Source organism: Lepisosteus oculatus, chromosome 28 (assembly GCF_040954835.1).
Source record: "Lepisosteus oculatus isolate fLepOcu1 chromosome 28, fLepOcu1.hap2, whole genome shotgun sequence".
NCBI lineage: Eukaryota > Metazoa > Chordata > Actinopteri > Semionotiformes > Lepisosteidae > Lepisosteus > Lepisosteus oculatus.
In genome coordinates this window covers 810,427-827,214 of record NC_090723.1, presented here as the reverse complement: position 1 = coordinate 827,214, position 16,788 = coordinate 810,427, and the positions used below count along the sequence as shown (strand labels likewise).

Here is a 16,788-nt window from a genome sequence, read left to right as displayed (position 1 = left end):
AATATTTCCCCAAAAGTGGTATAATCAGAGTTTAGCTAAGCTGTTCTGTGCATGTTTGACACACCAGACCGCGCTTTGGTTCGTTTAAAATAACAGGCTGTCAGCTGCATTGTCCCACATTTGCAAAGTGTGCTTTCCACAGCGATCTGACAGTCCAGTCCTGTCGCAGTCTAGAGAGCCGGCTCAGCTGGAGATGTGCGTGATGATAGTGTGCAGGCAGATCAATGAGCCAGACCTTCAGCCAAAAACAGGAAACGAGTGTTTGTGCAGGGCTCATTCTGCCGGCTCATGTAGGTTCAGCTTCAGCAGGGACAGCCCTGGGTGCTTCCTGGAGTTTCAGCACTAAAGGAATCATTCACAGTTTAAATAATCCCCTTTTCAGAGAAGTCTAGACATCTTGGATGTGATTTACTGAGCCCTCTGCTGCAGACATAGTCTTCAGAAAGTTCAGAAGCCAAACTGCGGTGTTTCGTACTTTTTTCTTGCAAAACAAAGTTACAAAAGAAGTGCTTAAAGAAACCAGTATTTACATAAGTATTTCATTTTTTTGTTCTGTTGAACGGCTGTCGGCTTCGACAACATGAATGGGCAGCTTGTTCCATTCTCCTGAAGGAACCTGTGACTGTTAGCAGTTAGGTCCTCAAGAAGTGCTTCCCTGTTTCGTGCTCTCCTGGCTGGCCGAGGTTTCTTCAGGCACCCTCGAGTGGAGCTGTAGCTCATGCGTCCTACGTGTGATTTAGCAATGTGTGATGAAAGGAAACAGGGTCTCGGCTGATTAGGGTCTTGGTTGATTGCCCGAGGGTGACCTCACTGCCAACGTTCTGACCTTGTTTACACATTATATGGTACAAAAGTGCTACTGACCAGTCATAAATGTGTTTTTTTTGTATGCAAAAATTTGCACATCTTCCTGTTCTTAGGAACGTGAGTGAGAGACGAGGTTAACCTGTTACCTTCATCTGTCAACCTTTTCTTTATTGCAATAAAGAAATCAGCTTGATTCACCAGAATTGTATGGATTACTGAGTGTGGTCGCACACTCCCTCAACCATAGTGTGTAAAAAAGTGTTTTAAATTTCCACTTGTTTCGCTGCTGATTATGAAGAAGGGTAAATTGTTGATGTAGTGAAGAATTACACAATCCTGTATCAGGTCCTTCTCTGTTCAGGACTCAAGAAGTCCTGTTCCTTTAGCCCGTCAATGTGTCTGGCTCTCTGGACTGGTTCGAGAGCAGCCTTTCTTTTTTGTACTGTTGTGACCAGAGCTGTACATAGTATTGGTGTTGTGTAAAATGTTAACCACTCTGGATTTGAATTTTACACTTTGAAACATAAGCTTGAGGGTTTCTCCTCAGCAAAGAGAAAAAAAGTCTTGGTAATGGTCTGTCCTGGGTCCTTTGCGGTCTGGCTGCCAGGGACTTATGGGCTCTAACAAACTCTCTGCACCAAGGAGGACCTGCAGGATCTGTGAATGAGAGCAGATCTCCTCTTTGTGCAAGACTTGACCGAAGTTGACCTAAGCACTTTAGAGACCCACTCTGTGGATAAAGTACTACATTTGTAAAGCACAGACACTGAAGTGTGTTAGTTTTGTCTACAGGAGCGTAGTAGTGAAGTTGGATACAAATGTGATTTCATTGGCTAAAGAGGAAAAGTGAATCTGGAGGCAGTCAAGACTGCACCTCGGGTCCATCTGACATGATGTCCTGCCACACAGAAACCTTACTTCCTGAATCACAGCACTAGAACACAGCCCACCACTGGGCTCTGTGTTTTATTATCTCCACTCCGTTTCTCAAGTGAATTTTCTGCCCAAAGCAGCATCTTGTAAATTGAAAAATGATGTGTTTTTCAGAATAAACATTGCAGCCATGGGAAGCTGTTACTTTCCCAGCCCGTGACAGTAACTGACGCAGGAGGAGGGCAGCAGAGACTGGAGATCCTCCCTCTTCCTGGTGCTGTACAGCCCCTCTCCCTCTCCCACTCCCATCTCACTTTACAGCCAGTTTGAAGGGGAGAAAGGTTCGTTTACAAACAAACTTTTGGGAATTCTTCACCCAGATAATTTACCAGAAAACAAGGAAAAGGTTTGTAGTAGTAATTTCCAGTTAGTTGCACTTAAGCACATTTCTCTGTTTGTTTGCTTCATAGGTTTGGGAAGAAAAATGATTGTGATTATTTTATTTTGCAAAGAGCTGGGAGCAGCTCAAAGGAGAATGGTTATATTGTCCTTTGTACGTGGGAGATTATTATTTTTTTGTGCTTTCAAAGCTAACATTAGGCAGCCCACGTTACAAATGTCAAGGGTGTTGCATGTTTCTTTTGTTGCGACTATTGTAACTCTTGAACTGACCTTTGTAAATGATGTTACTCAATGGCTTCCTTTGGCTGAAATGTGGTCTCGGTATCTGAAGCTGAGTGAACTTGTTGATTGTGTCATGGTTTGTTGGGTTATTTCAGTGAGTCAGCAGTTTCTCTTTCAACATACAGTACACAGCCGCAGTGGGATGAGAACGAGTCTAGCAGGGACAGCATGACAGCCTTTTTACTGTGTTCGTTTTTTCCCTCTACTGGTTCAATTGCTGTTGAACTTGGCCCTTTTTAACAATACAATTATGCAATTAAGGATCAATAACCAAAGACTTTTGATGATGCATTTTTTGAACCCACCTGTTCTGTATGATTCTGTTTCACATTCTTTGTGATCCCATTCCAGATTTTCCCAGTAGCCGGTATGCTGTTTACTCCTATTTTTGTCCTTCACACAGTTCAGCCAAAATTGATGTCAGAGAGCCAGATCAATCCATACAGATCAGCACTGGGTTTTCAGTATAGGACATCTGTCACAGACATGATGTTAAGCTTCAAAATCTAATCAAATCTTGCCTGTGGTAATTCCATCACCAAATCTATTTAAATGAGGTGCGTGCCAGAGAACCACAAGTTAGGTCTGTGTCACAGGCTTGAAAAAGTAGCCTTTTGTTTTTTTTAAAAGACATTTGAAATGGCTGTGGCATGCCTTATGGCCACAGCTACAGACCTGTTTAATTTTTTATTTTTCTGTTTGTGCATTCAGTGTTACTGCAGTGTCATTTCATCAGTTCTGTATTTTTAATCTGAGTAATTTATCTTGATCCATGTTCTGTATCAAATGGTAGAGACGTTTTTGTTCAGCTTGGTCAGTTATTCTGATTACAAGTTGATTTGATATGCGGTTGATATCTGTTTTCATCAGGCAGCACATCCAGATGTGTTCTGTCAAAACTCTGGGCTGTCGTAACTGTTCGTTTTTTAAAAAAAACGTATTTTAATTTTAAATGTGTAGTTTGGAGGTATGCATTGTTCTTCTAGCTTAGCCTGTATCCATGCTTCTTTTCCATCGTAAGGCAGTAAAGCAATTGAACAAACAGCTAAAACCTTTTTTCCTTGAAGCAAGGCTCTTGGGAAATGTTTTGGCACAGTTTTCGAAGACTCCCACTGTAAATCATTTACATGTGGTTCCAGAGCCACTGATAATGTGCTGTTAAGCAGACCACACCCATTGTTTCCCAAAGCAGGGCTGAAGTGCTGTGATCTATAAGAGCACTTGTGTGTGTTCTTGCTTACTTGCTTAACGATTCATTGCAAGTTTATTAGCTAGAGCGACTGTTAAGCAAATGAGAATCAAAACAGTCTTACAGGAAATCATTTTATTTTTTATTTCTCTCCTTTTCTTTATTGTTGCTTCAGTAGTGAATTCATACATTTTTTCCTGTCCTTTTTGCTTCAATAGCTCTGGATTTTTTCCTCTCAAGAATTCTTGTAATAGAGGCTCTCCAGGGCTGAGCATGAGGTGGTGATCTGCAGGGGTATCCCAGTCAGGCATTGATCATGTGGTTTCTTGATGTATTTAATTACTAAATACTTTACAGGGAATCTAAACTGCTTCCAACAGCATAGTGCTTTTTTCCACAACCAGTACAGTATGTCCCTGCACTGGCTGCTTCAGGCTTTGATCGCTCAGGGACATGAATACCAGTCGGGTACTAAGTAGCCTTGCAAGCATCCTCTAATTTGCTGGGGGGTAATGGACCATTGGGATGCAATATCAGGAATTATGTAGCTAATTTATGTGTTTTTTTGCTCTATGAAACGTGCAAAGACGCATAATAGACTGGAAACATAAGAACCGGAGCGCTGCCGGTGTCGACCATGGTGAGTGTACACCAGCAGCACAGACACGCGTCAGATGCACATGGTCAGACACCACAAGCGTTTTCAGGCACAGCTTTTGGCTGGAATAGTTTGTTAGCATTGTACAGATCGCTCAAAGCAGGAAATCGAGAGAACAACAGAGTATATCGAGACAAGAAGTCTATCGTTTTAAGTCTGCTTGGTCTTATAAAAGAGTCTTATGGCAAACCAATGTGGGGTTGTTCAGTGTTCCCATGTCCCCTCCCAGCCCCGTGGGGAAGTTCTCCCTGTGCCTCAGTACCAGTCAGGCCTTGTCGGGCAGATAGTTGACCTGTATCAAGTACTGCAGTGCTGGTGTCTGCTGAGCTTTGTGATTGGCATTGTGCTGCATCCCTATTATCTTTGTCTCCAAAATGTTACGTTTTCTATGGTCAAAAGTACTTAAAAAGTGATTGTTTTACCTTTGTTTAATCATTTTGTTGCTTTTGCCTCTGTAAGTTGCTCTGTACTATCAGACGCTTCAGTGTTGTAGTTGCTATGTTTCGCGAACAGCCACAGCTTCCATTCAACATGTGCACACTTTTGTGGGGCTTGTAATTATCCAGATCCTCGCAGGAATCAGCTGGGGAGATGTCCCTCTGACAAAAACCACATTTCTGTCTTTAACGAGCAGGACTGGTTGCCTGCGCATTAGTTCATATTTATAGTGAATTGTTTCTGCTTAATCTGCTGCTTCACATATGTAGCTGTCAGATGTGATTATCGGATTATGAGGCGACGCGCCACACGGAGCTCTGTTCCCCTGTCCGGTCACATGACTGGCAGAAATCACAGAGCCCACGCTGATGGCCGTGGGGAAGTACGAAGCACGCTCTGACCCCTGTGCTCCTTCAGCTCCTTCAGCCTGGTGCTCTCGCTTCGGAGAAGGTAGAGGAATGCATCTGCGCCAAATGAGCCGTGATCTGTAATGCCTTCGCTATTCTGTCTCCCTGTGTCTCTCTCGGCTTCTTCACCTGGATAGCTGCCGGAGAAAGACATGGATGGGAATTCAGATTGGCTCTTGTCCCGATCTCTTGCCAGCAGCAGTGATGAACTTTGCAGAAACGTTTGCTTCCATTTGTTGGGTGAGACATGACTGCAGGCTATACGGATCCTTGTGTAGAAATCCTGGTTCCCAGGATTAAGTGTTGGAGTTAGAACTGATGTATGTCAGTTTCAGAGTTCTGTGCAAATCTCTTCAAGAGTATACTGCAGTATTTATTTAATATGTCTCCTTGTCAGTAGTTGTACATGTGTGCATGTATAGTGTGTTATTTGCAATTTAACCTACCTTTACTGACATTGTAGTTGTGTTTAACACAGAACACAGTTGAGCACGGTTAGCGGTCAGATGCGACACTGTCTTCTTATAGATGTGTTGCACACTGCCTTGAGCAGGTAGCACTCAGAGCTTTAATGGGTTTATCTCACACTATTAAAGGCTTCTCTCTGTGTTCCCGCATGACCCCTCTTACATGCACAAGGCCTCTCCTTTGTAAGTTTTAGGATCAGTATTCAGTTATTTGCATTGCCTTAGAATATTTTATTTCATTCTGGCTCTGTCTTGTTGAATCTTCTCTTGTGTTTGAATCATGAATCTGTGATTAGGTTAGGTAAATTTATCTACGGATATCACATTTTGACTTTGCAGTTTGAGTATTTATTGGATTTCAAACATGAGTATTTTTTGATGCAGTACTTAAAAACACATGGCCAGCCCTGACTGAATGGAAGTCCCTGATGAGCTGATTTGAATCTTGGTGGATACATGGGCAACACCTGTTTGTATTCTGCGTATTCCTCCTGTAGTTTTTTTTTTTGTTTTGAGAGGAATCTTTTAGGTGCATCTTATTTTCTTTATTTTCTAAAGAAATAGAATCACTGGTTGTTCCTTGTTTATAGGGGTTTTTGTTCATGGCCAGTGTGGCTCACTGCTCCAGCACAGGAGGTGCAAAAGGAAACTGAGAATGAGGGGAATCAGGAGACATTTACAGTAGACACGCAAAGTGCTGACTGTTGAAGCAGATTCCCTGGTAAGTTTAGATCCTTGTTTCAATAAACTGCTGGGAACAAAGTGGGGCAGATGCACTAAAAAGCTTCATCTCATTGGTAGCCTTTATGCTCTTAAGTGTTACCATCCCTCCCACGCTAAGCTGCCCTGTGAAGTTGGCCTTATCGCAAACACAGGGTGACAAGACTGGGTCAGGCCTGGCTGGAAGAGACTAGGCCCCTGTTATTAACCATTTCTCTGGGTGAGAGGTGTGTGCCTGAACACTACTGAGGATGAGGCTGTCTGGAGGGTACACACGCCAGATCCCTTGTGTTTACATACCTGTAGACAGACCTTTGGTTCAAAGAGTAGCAAATCTTTACAAAACACTTGAAAAGTGGGCAGGAGCTTTTGAGTCCTTGTTAAGACTTTCGAACAGTTCTGCAGAAGCGCAAGACACTGGGCTGTGACAAACCCTCAACAACTGGGGCGACTTGCTGGAGAGCAGATCACCTGGAGTAAGACTGGACTGAGCTGACTCAAGAGCTGTAGAGAGCCACCTACTGTAGATGAATTTATACAGTATATTTGCAAAGCACAGCCTTCCAAACGAACATGTTCAAGCTTGCCAGTTTTGTCTGCAGAAGCAGAGTGTGAAGTGGGATAAAGATAAGACCTGATCAGATCCGAAAAATAAAATGGAAAGCGCGGATGACGATCTGCCTGTTGCTGAAGAGATTTTGTTTTTTACTTGTGAGTAAAGATTTTTAGCCAGGGCAATTCTGACCAAGATCTGCCTGAGGTTGACCCTCAGAAATTAGCCTCTCTCTCTTCCCTTGGTTTTAGTAAGTGATTGTGAAGCCATTCACCAGTTTAAACACTTCAAATCTAATGCTGTTACATTGTTATGGCATTATCCTGTTTAATTTAAGTGTTTTGGACTTTTACCAAAAGCTTTATGTAATAATCCACAGCTGTGCATGCGTCAAAAACATTTCTATTAACCTTAACTTTATTTGACCGGAGTGAATTCGCTTTTTTAGAAAACATTAGTATTACCGGAGCTTTAGTAATAGTTCCCTCCCATCTGTAGTCTTCTCATGCTGGGGTGTGAAAAGTCACTCGCAGGACAAGTTATAAGTATTTTTATTTCCTGCTGGGCTTCTTACCAATGTAGAGATCACATTCAAAATATGTTCTTTAGCAATCTGTTGTCAGGAATCTGTCTTGGTAAACTCCAATCCCCTCGTAATTCTCAGCCTTATCTCTTGCATGACCGATATTCACTCCTGCTGCTGGAGGGCTGCCTTGTCTTCTAGTTTTCGTTCTCCCTGGACTCTCATTCCTTAATGACTTCACTGTAATCATTTACCCATCTGATTGGTTGCTTTTCCACTGTGACCAGTCTTTTCTCATTGAGGACTAAAAGTTACCTGTAAATCCTACAGGCTGTATTCAATTTCCAGCTTCTTAAGAACAAGGAAAGGCTTCAGTTCCTCCAATTAAGCAATTAATTATTTCAATTGGGTAATTAGAACTAGGAACATTCTGGCCCTCCTGGATTAAGCTGTGCCTGCTAGTGTAGAAGCTTGAATTGGTCACGGCATTGTTCCTGCAGGTCTTGAAATTTACAAAAACTGCTATATAAATAAAGTTTATTATTTTTAGTCCTGCCTGGGGACAGAAATAAGCACCAATGAAAAGAACTGGCAGCCACACACAATGGCCCTGAGGGGAAAAGGGGAACCTTTTGTAACTGAAGTTGTGCAGTAGTGTTTCATTTGTTTTGAGAAAAGGGGGCTTGTGGAACAGGTGAGCTTTGTCCATACGTGAGAACAGGTGGACTGGTAGATCAGATTGTAATTTCATGAACCTGCCCCTGGTCATTGAAGAGATCTTATTTGTGATTTCCTTATGTTTGGGGATCGCGCTGTGTTATCAGTAACCTCTTTTCAAGGCAACAAGTGTTGAGACAGGAGAGTAGCCCTGGGAAAGCCCGATTGCCAAACTGCTGGGCTCAGGATGATTTGCTGAGCTGCGTCTGACAAGAGGTATTTGACTTGAGGCGGAGGCCCTTTGTGTTTGAGCTGTCTGCACAGCAGGACTGCTGAGCTGACCGTTTTGAGCAGAAACGTCTATGAATGCAGCCTGTGTTTGCGCCAGAGTTGAGCCTGATGGAGCATGGCTTTCAGCTGAGCCCATCAAAGAAGCAAACCCCTGTCTGGTTCCACAGAAACTCAGGCCAGCCTCCAATAAATGCAAATCAAGAGCTTTCATTTTTTTTTTAAATTAAAGTTAAAATTCAACTAGTGCAGGTGGGGCCTCTGTTTCATATGTTGTCAGTTTGCACCCTCACCGTTGGATCTTATTGTTCTTTCTAGCAGCTCAGTCCAGAAGATTCAGAAGCCACAAACACCTCTCTAGATCCATTGTTGAGTGTAAATGAAGCTGAGAAAGTCAATTCTCTGGAAACCTTCAAGTGTATTTTCTCATACTGAAACTTCTAAATGTTCTTCTTCCTTAAGAAACAGCAGTTGTTTCTGAAACGCACTGTTGTGTAGACAGTCCTGAATTGCAGCAGGTGCTGTGTTCGTTATCCAGCCCTAGTTTCTTGCAATTAGAATACTAATGTGTTGAAATCTCTTACACAATTAATTACTAGTAGTTTCATTTCACCACTTCAGTGATCAGCAGCTCACACAGCTATTATGGGAGCATGTGTTGCCTGCAAACATGTTAATTGCGTATCTTGGGCAAGTAAAGGATTTGCACTGCCCATACAGTGTATTTCATTGATTGTCGATAACAAGCCTCACCACTGCTCCTTCATTGCTCTAACCTTTGGATGCCACTCAGAAGAGAACAGAGCAGCAGCAGAGCAGCTTAAACAACACAACAAATTAGGAAATATTAATTAAAATTGTTTAATTAATTAATTAAAATGTTGACCTATTTTTTAGATGTTTCTAGCTAGGGCTGTGGAGTGATATCTGGTTATTTGTGTACTGAAATACTCTAGAAAAAGAGTTTTTTGTATTTGTGCAGAGATGCATCATCACTTGGTTAGTTCTGTACTGGGCTGAAAGACCTCTGAAGGAATTGGGTTGCTGCTGCAAGTGGTGTTGCTGAACCAGTAGGTGGCACTGTGCCATACATACCAGAATTTCCAAGCCAGTCCACAGGATGGTGACAGGAGACCCTGCTGCAGGAGGTGCTGTTCTTCAGGTGAGACATTAGAATGAGGTCTTACCTACTTGGGCATCGTTGTTAATCACAGTATCCTGACTATGTTCCACTTGCTTGTTCGAGCTGACCTCCCAAAATTTCCCATTCGACACCATTAGAGGAGGCATTTCTCTCTTCACCTCCTGGACTCCTCTGCAGCAGGGCTCCTGTCTCTCCCCTGTGTGGCAGCTCTGCGGCTGAAAATCATGCCGGTCTCCTCTCCTGCCCGAAACTGGGCCAAGCATGCTGTCTCAATTACCGAGCTCACGAGTTTATACGGGTATGAAAGAGAGATCCTGCAGTGTCCTCTGGAGTAAGTGAGCAATGTGGCTGTTGGTGGTCCTGGGTTACAGTCCAGTTCAGGTCACAAGTTAACCTTTGATTTAGGTTTCAGGTTTCAGAGCAGAGACTGCCAAATGTCACCCGTCCTATAGCTGATGTTACATATTGTGGGATTAAACTCACCAAGGCCTCCAGTAGCTGCCTGGTAATGGCTTGACAAAGAAGAAGAAAGAAGCAACACCCTAGATGTGAACAGAAAAAGTAGAAGCTTGTTTATGAAATTTCACTTTGGATGCCTGTGTTTTATGAGGGAATATTGGGTGTTGATTTAAATGTCAGGGTGTTATGGTGGCTTTCACTTGAGCAGAAATTCAAGGCCCTTCTGGCACTTTAAATTTAATCTCCTCTGCGGCTAAAAAAATCAACTTAAAATCAAGAATCAATACTGCATCTGAAACTGTTTAATTACTGTCTTTATGTATGAAGATCATGGTAAAATCATGGTAAAACTGTCATAATGCAATGCAAAGAGTTACTGCAGTCCTTATCTGCTTGATCACTTCATGTCCATATTTGAGAGATTAGCAGGTGTTGGTACCTACAGTAGTGTGCGTGGGTACCAACTGTAGACAGAAAACCAAGATGCTACATATTCAGCATGTGATTGCGATTTGGTAATATCCAAATTTTCTTGAGATATGACTCATGTCTGCGATCTGTGTTTTTTCATGTGTTAGGAAGGAGTCGATTGAGAAATGAGGTGGTCTTTTAAAATGGCTTAGGTTCAGTTGGCATGGTAATCCTTTTTATAGACATAAATCTCTCTTAGAGACTTCTGCATCTGACCCATATTGCCCAAGAGTAGCCCATGTTTGTGTGCTTGGTCTTGTCGAAGTTGTTTCCCTTGTTTAAGCGCCGCAGTGCTACATTCCTGCTTGTGTCATTTTGCTGATGTTGTAGGTTTTGTGTTGAGTGGATCTAGGTGAATACACTCGCAGATTTCCATCAGTGTTTAGCGCACAGGACTTGTCATATATTTTGGAAAGAAAAATCTGTAGCTCATTTGTGTCTCAGCAGGTGGTAGCGTGAGCCAGATGTGGTATCCGCTGCCTCTAAGCCCAATTATAGTCGTTCTCGAAGGCTTCAGGGTTTCTCGTAATGAGGGATTGAGAGAGCAGGGACTGAACAGATATCACCTGGGGGCTGAAACACTGCATGTGTCGGGGGGAGGGATGGATGTAAAGACCAGGGAGGGAGTCGGAGCAGGATGAAGTGACCTAGTGGTACTAACGCCAGCTAATCAGATTCTTCTCTGCTGCACAGATGAAAGAGACGTGTTTCTCCCCGGGTTTGTAGTGGAAGAGCAGAGACGCACTATCAAACACACGGCCAAAAGTGAACACAGGAACCTGACCCACCCTGAGGACACAGAGCGCACTTTGTGGTGTCCGTGAAACCCACTGGGAAGTGTGAAATCCCACATAGTCAGAAAAGTTCTGCAAATACATGAGAAGATCAAATGATCATCAGGGTATTTAGACAAATCCTATCTATCCATCTGTTTTCTAATTGCTTCTTCCAGCTCAGGATCATGAGGATGCCTTTGTACCCTCAGCCAGTCGGGCATCAGTGATGTGACCGTGGCTCGAACCCGTGATCAGAGTTCAACCTGCATAAAGGCAGGCGCCTTTACCTATTGAGCTGCTCAGGAGTCCTTTCTTTTTTCATCATACTGGTTACTGGTTTAGGTTACAGTACGAGGTTTACAGTAATCAAAGTGTTTTAGTGTCATCATTTTCCGTGCTCAACACCTACGACACCTACCTTTTGAAACACCTATGTACTGATTTCACAGAATATCCTGTATTTGATGTAACAGGTACATTGGAGATGTCTTTCCACATTGGGAAAGGGGGGTTAGAATAACATCATGCCCTTTACATCAACCTGAGCTTGGGCCCACTGCGGCTTCTCTCTTGCTCTGACTACACTGAAGATCTCCCGAATTCCAGGGTGAACATTAGCTCACTTTACCTTCGTTAAATCCTCATAAGATACTCTGCACTGGACTCGTTCAGAATGTTCCTTGAGGAAAACCAATTTGTTCAATGCTTTAACCACGTTTTTTTTTTAAATGGCTTGAATCATTTTCTGAATTATTCTGCTCTTGCTTGTCTTGAGCCGGTCTGTCTGGAGATTAAGTGCACAAACCTTTTTTGCTCGTTTCAGCACAGGGAGAAGATAAATGGAATGACCTGCCCCTCGAAGGGAGAGAGAGTAGGGTCTGGCAACGCCTGGAGCAAGAGAAACTGAAGACTCTTCCACGGTCTGGTCTCTTGTGTTTTGAAACATCTGCAAAACGTTTTAGTCTCTTCAATGCGATTCTGCTGGCGCTCCTGTGAGCACCGCTAGAGCCACTCGGGAATGATGGAGCCACTGGAGTCGAAATCCGAGCGCATCGCCAAGTACAAGGCCGAGAGACGCAGAGAGCTGGCTCAGAAGTACGGCACCGCGGAGGAGGTGCCTTCCAAATGCATCAGGAGGGACCGAGAGATCTGCCAGGGAGAATCCGCAGACTCCGGCCAGAGAGCCAGGGAAGCAGCCAGAGATCTGCAGGACAGAGATGTGCCGAAGCAGGACTCCGCGGAGCCCGGAGGCAGTCCTCACCGAGGAGAGCAGCCCCTCGCCAGCGACGCCAACGGGGCCGCGGGCGCTCAGGAGGGCGCGGCTGGCGTTAGACACGGCCGGGGTGAAGGGCGCGCGGCTCTCACCAGCTCGAGCCGAGAGACGCCGGCCCCAGGGCAGGAACCCACCGCACTGACCGTAGCGAATGGCACCGCCGTGGGCGCTGGCGGCGAGTCGTCCCGGAGCAGGTGAGGGCGTCTCCGTCTCGTCGCGGCGCTGACAGCGGTGCATCGCAGCAGGAATAGACCGGCAGGCAGTGGGATTTGTGTGGGATTATTAAGAGCACGGGGCTCAGTGGTCAGCGTTGCTGCCTCGTGGCACCGGGGTCCTGGGCTGGATTCCAGACCTGGGGTGCTGTCTGGGTGGAGTCTGCATGTTCTCCCCATGTTCATGAGGGTGCCCTGTTTTCTCCCACATTTCAAAATCATGCTGGTAGATGAATTAGCTTCTGGGAAGACTGGCCCTGGAGTGAGTGTGTGAGTGTTTGTGTCTGCCTGTGCCCTGCGCTGGACTGGCGTCCTGTATCCTGCTGAAGTGGAGTGGCTGGATATTAAGAGCAAGCTGGAAGCTCCCGGTCACTTATCCTGAGAAGGTGCATTGTGGTGTGTAAATCAATCCACATTCTGTGAAAAGAGCTTTGTTACCCGTCACTGCTTATAGTGTCATGGATAACAGAATGAAGAAACACTTAATTTAGCTGTACTACACTGATGGATGACACTTTGTGCCTGGAAAAATACAATTAGATAGTTTTTGCTTTAATAGAAAAAAAACAACCAATTATGACATTGATTAAATTCAGTTTGGAAGACATGATTGCAGTGCTTCTATCCAATTTCACAGCTTTAGGTCCTGGGATCCTAAAAGACCACAAACTCTTTCATGTTTGTAGGAGATGAAAACTATTAAAAAGTTCGGGCTAATGAAGATTATAATTAAGAAAGCAATGAATTAACTGTGAGCTCAGCTACAGCGAAGACCTGAAGGGACCAGAGTCTCAAAGATCCAACCCCTGACGAGCCTTGATCTAGCTTCATCCATGAAGATGCCAAGGTCATCGTTCTTCTGATTTCGAAACATTTGTAATTACATTAGCAGTTGGCTAGCATAGTCTGTTTGCGACAGCACAATGACCAGTGGCCCCTGACCATGCCCTTGAGCTCACAGTCCGTCACTCAACACAGGGAGTGGCAGTGTGGGCCGTGTGGGCGGTGTGGGCATGCCAGGAGAATGCATGTGCAGGGCGTCCTTCCCCTTACGCTGTCTCAGAGGTGGTAGCAGTGAGAGGAGTTGATTAAGCATTTAGGATACCAGATTATAAAACAGAAATATCTCTAAGCTTTGGACTTTTCTAATTTTGATAAAGAAACCTAAAGAGCAATACATATTTACAGCATAGCAACACTCCATTTACGGATCCTGAAATTTCCTGCTCCTAAATCTAATCTTTTAGGAAATTAGCCCGTTCATGTTCAGCAGGACTGAGCAGAAATGCACAAAGCCTGTAACGTCTTGTTCGATCTCCCTCAAGGAACTAAAAAAGTCTGCTTCTGGATTAGGTTCCAAGGCAGCAGGATTGCAAAGGATTTGATTGCACAAACGGTTGCTTACACACGCTTAATTCCTGTCGTACTGTGGCCTCTGTCTATTTACTGTGCTGTACTCCTCAGTCAACATGGTGAAACACAAACCCGGAACAAGAGCATCTGGGCACTTTTTGATTTGATCTAAACCATTTATTTATTTATAATCATTTATGCCCCACTCTTCTGTAACTGGCAGTTGCTTGTCAGCCGTTTGTTTATTTGGGGGATTTCTTGTGGGCCGATTTCTTACATTTTATCTCCACATTGATAGGAAGCTCTTGCGAGGAGCTCATTCACACACACAAGGAGTCTTAATGCATTATTGACGGCTGGGATATCAGAGTTTCTCTCCTCATCTTCTAAACGTAATTTCTCGGGTCCACCGGTACATATCTAAGGGGAATTGTGTCCCTGAAACAAAGAAGAGCTCCCGGTGCTTCCTTTATTTCTGGGACACAGAAGAGTTAAGAGACCCTGTGGCTGCTCTGGGCCTGAGAGAAGGTATGTCTCTCGAGCCTGTCAGTCCCTTGGTCTGCCCAGGCTGTGGGCCGGCCCTCAGTGCAGAGACGGGGTGGAGCCCCAGGTAGGAAGCATGCCTTGAATGAGCTCATACGGAAGGTGGGGTCTTCTGTGGAGAGTCCCTGAGCGTTTGCCTGTGTGGTTTGGTAGGAAGGTGAAGGGAAACAGAGGGAGTGTCTGTCTTAAACAGCCTTTCTTGCACTGCAGGTTTTCCACAATACAAATGGCTGCATATTGTTTTGGGAAAAACAATTCCTTCTAGTTATGAATGCTGCTTTTGAGTGCCCACCGGGGTATGTATGTACTTCATGCGTTATTTTCCACTTTTAACTCTGTAGTTTCAGCAGCGTCGGACAGAACAGTTGTCTGTATGGATTTGTTTTAATTGCAAAAGTAGGCAACATGTGAATCTAATCAGTCATTGTCAAGTGTTTTTTTAACTTTAATTTGTGGTTGGGTTTTAGGACTTTACTTGTTTAAGTTACATGAAACCTCTAGAGGCAATAAACGTTTAAATAATGCTTAATGCAACAGAATCACCTGTAATTATACCCAACATATAAAAACAGTTATTAAAAATTCTGCCCTTAGTACAGAAGGAAAATAATCACTGTACATCACCACTATTAGAAAAAAAACAGAAGAAACGGAAGAATATTTGCTATAATATGCTGTATAACTTTTATACAAACAGACTTTTTTTAAGACTAGAAGATCTCAGAGCACAGTGGACAAATAATGCTCACAATAATATATGCACAAAAACAGAAAAGATGTTTTAGAATAGATTTATATTTCTTTGTCTAATATTCCAATGCAGTGTGCTCACTGTGTGCCATAAATCACTAGTCCATCCTCGATGTTACCTTGTGAGATATGTGACCAAAGTTTAAGAAGATGTGAGAAATGGGAATAGCAGCCAACAAAGTGTTTTATTCATTTGTTTTCGGGAGCCGACCTAAACGTTGACACAATACTCAGTGCTCCATTTACTGTTGTGTGGTAGTTATTGTCGGGAGTGGAACAGCCACCTCTTTCACTTCTTGGTTTTGGTCAGACAGCACTTGTTGACTTGGTCTAGCCTGGCACAGACACAGCAAGGACAGCAGAAAACTAAAGGTTGTGGGTCTCAAAGGAATGAGCTACACTTACAGGTTAAAGGAACTGAACCATTTCAATTGTGAACACAAAGGAAATGCGAGGGAACACAGTATAAGTATTCAGATTCCTGAAAGACTCTGACCTAGTCAGCTGAGTGAATTTCTGCAAATCACCAGTGAATCGCAGGCTGGAGGACACCAGTAGAAACAACACAGATGTAAAACTGAGAACAGGAAGCACTTACTTATTCAAAGGGTTGTTGGAGTGAAGAGCTCTGCTAGCTGACTCTGAGAAATGGAGAGTAATGCCCTCATCCTTAATGAGAAGAAGCAAGCCACAGTAGACTGAGTGACCTCTTCCCATTCGTTAATTTCCATCCGATGAATAGAGTCTGCCAGCGCTGTTCTCTGTGTTGAACCAAAGCATTTGCTGTAATCAAGCTGCTCTGATCTTTTTCTCGTTGATTAACCTTCCTATTCTTCATAACCGAAACAAACCAGCCATGTTCTTTGGTGCTTACACCTGTAATACAAGACAGGGAGAACCATTTGAATCACAGCAAGCTGTGTGGTCTTCTGATTCTTTACATACAGGCATTTGTGTATTTTGGAACAAACAGCATGTTGTGAGAGTGTAACACCTGTGTTCCCTGCTCTTCATGGCTGTGTCTGGGTGGTAACCGTCCTGGTTGTTTTCTGATGCCAGGGCGACAGATCTGGGGCCCACCAGGCCCTGGTCCGGGGGCTCTGCAGGGCTCTGCAGCCAAGGGGGCAGTCCGTGGGGGCCTCAGGGGCCGGACTCGGCCCACATCCACACCCGCGTGTCGGTGGGCCAGCTGAGGAAGACCTTGCTGCAGACTGCCAACGGGAAGCCAGAGGAGAGGCCGTAGGTCCTGCCGTGGTTTGCTCAGTGTTGCTCAGCTCTGCCTCATGCTGTTTACTAACTGCATGTCCCAGGTCTGCACCTCCCCTGGGCTCCAGCAACCCCCTGGAGAGCCGCTCCTTTAGCAGGATGAAGTGAGACTTTTGTTCTAAGCTGTAAAAGTGCCACTGAAAGCATGACGATCTTGGTAACCTGGGGGCTCAGGAGGAATTTTAAAAGAGAAGATCAGTTCCCCTGCTCTAGATCACTGTGATCGTTTCTCTGTTCTAGATCACTAAGATCATCTCTCCCTTTCTAGATCACAGTC

General features: G+C 44.2%; 1 protein-coding gene across 11 annotated transcripts in view; it reads left to right on the top strand.

Annotated features, from left to right (window-relative positions):
- svild (supervillin d) overlaps positions 1-16,788 on the top strand; it is a 73,845-nt gene that overhangs the window by 7,624 nt on the left and 49,433 nt on the right. For 6 of the 11 annotated variants that reach the window (XM_069185768.1, XM_069185767.1, XM_069185773.1 and 3 more), the window contains exons 2-3: positions 11,938-12,581; positions 16,305-16,484. In XM_069185768.1, coding sequence (XP_069041869.1) covers positions 12,133-12,581; positions 16,305-16,484 — 629 coding nt within the window. In that variant the 5' untranslated portion in view covers positions 11,938-12,132. The other 5 variants (XM_069185770.1, XM_069185769.1, XM_015361914.2 and 2 more) reach the window with 4 other exon arrangements.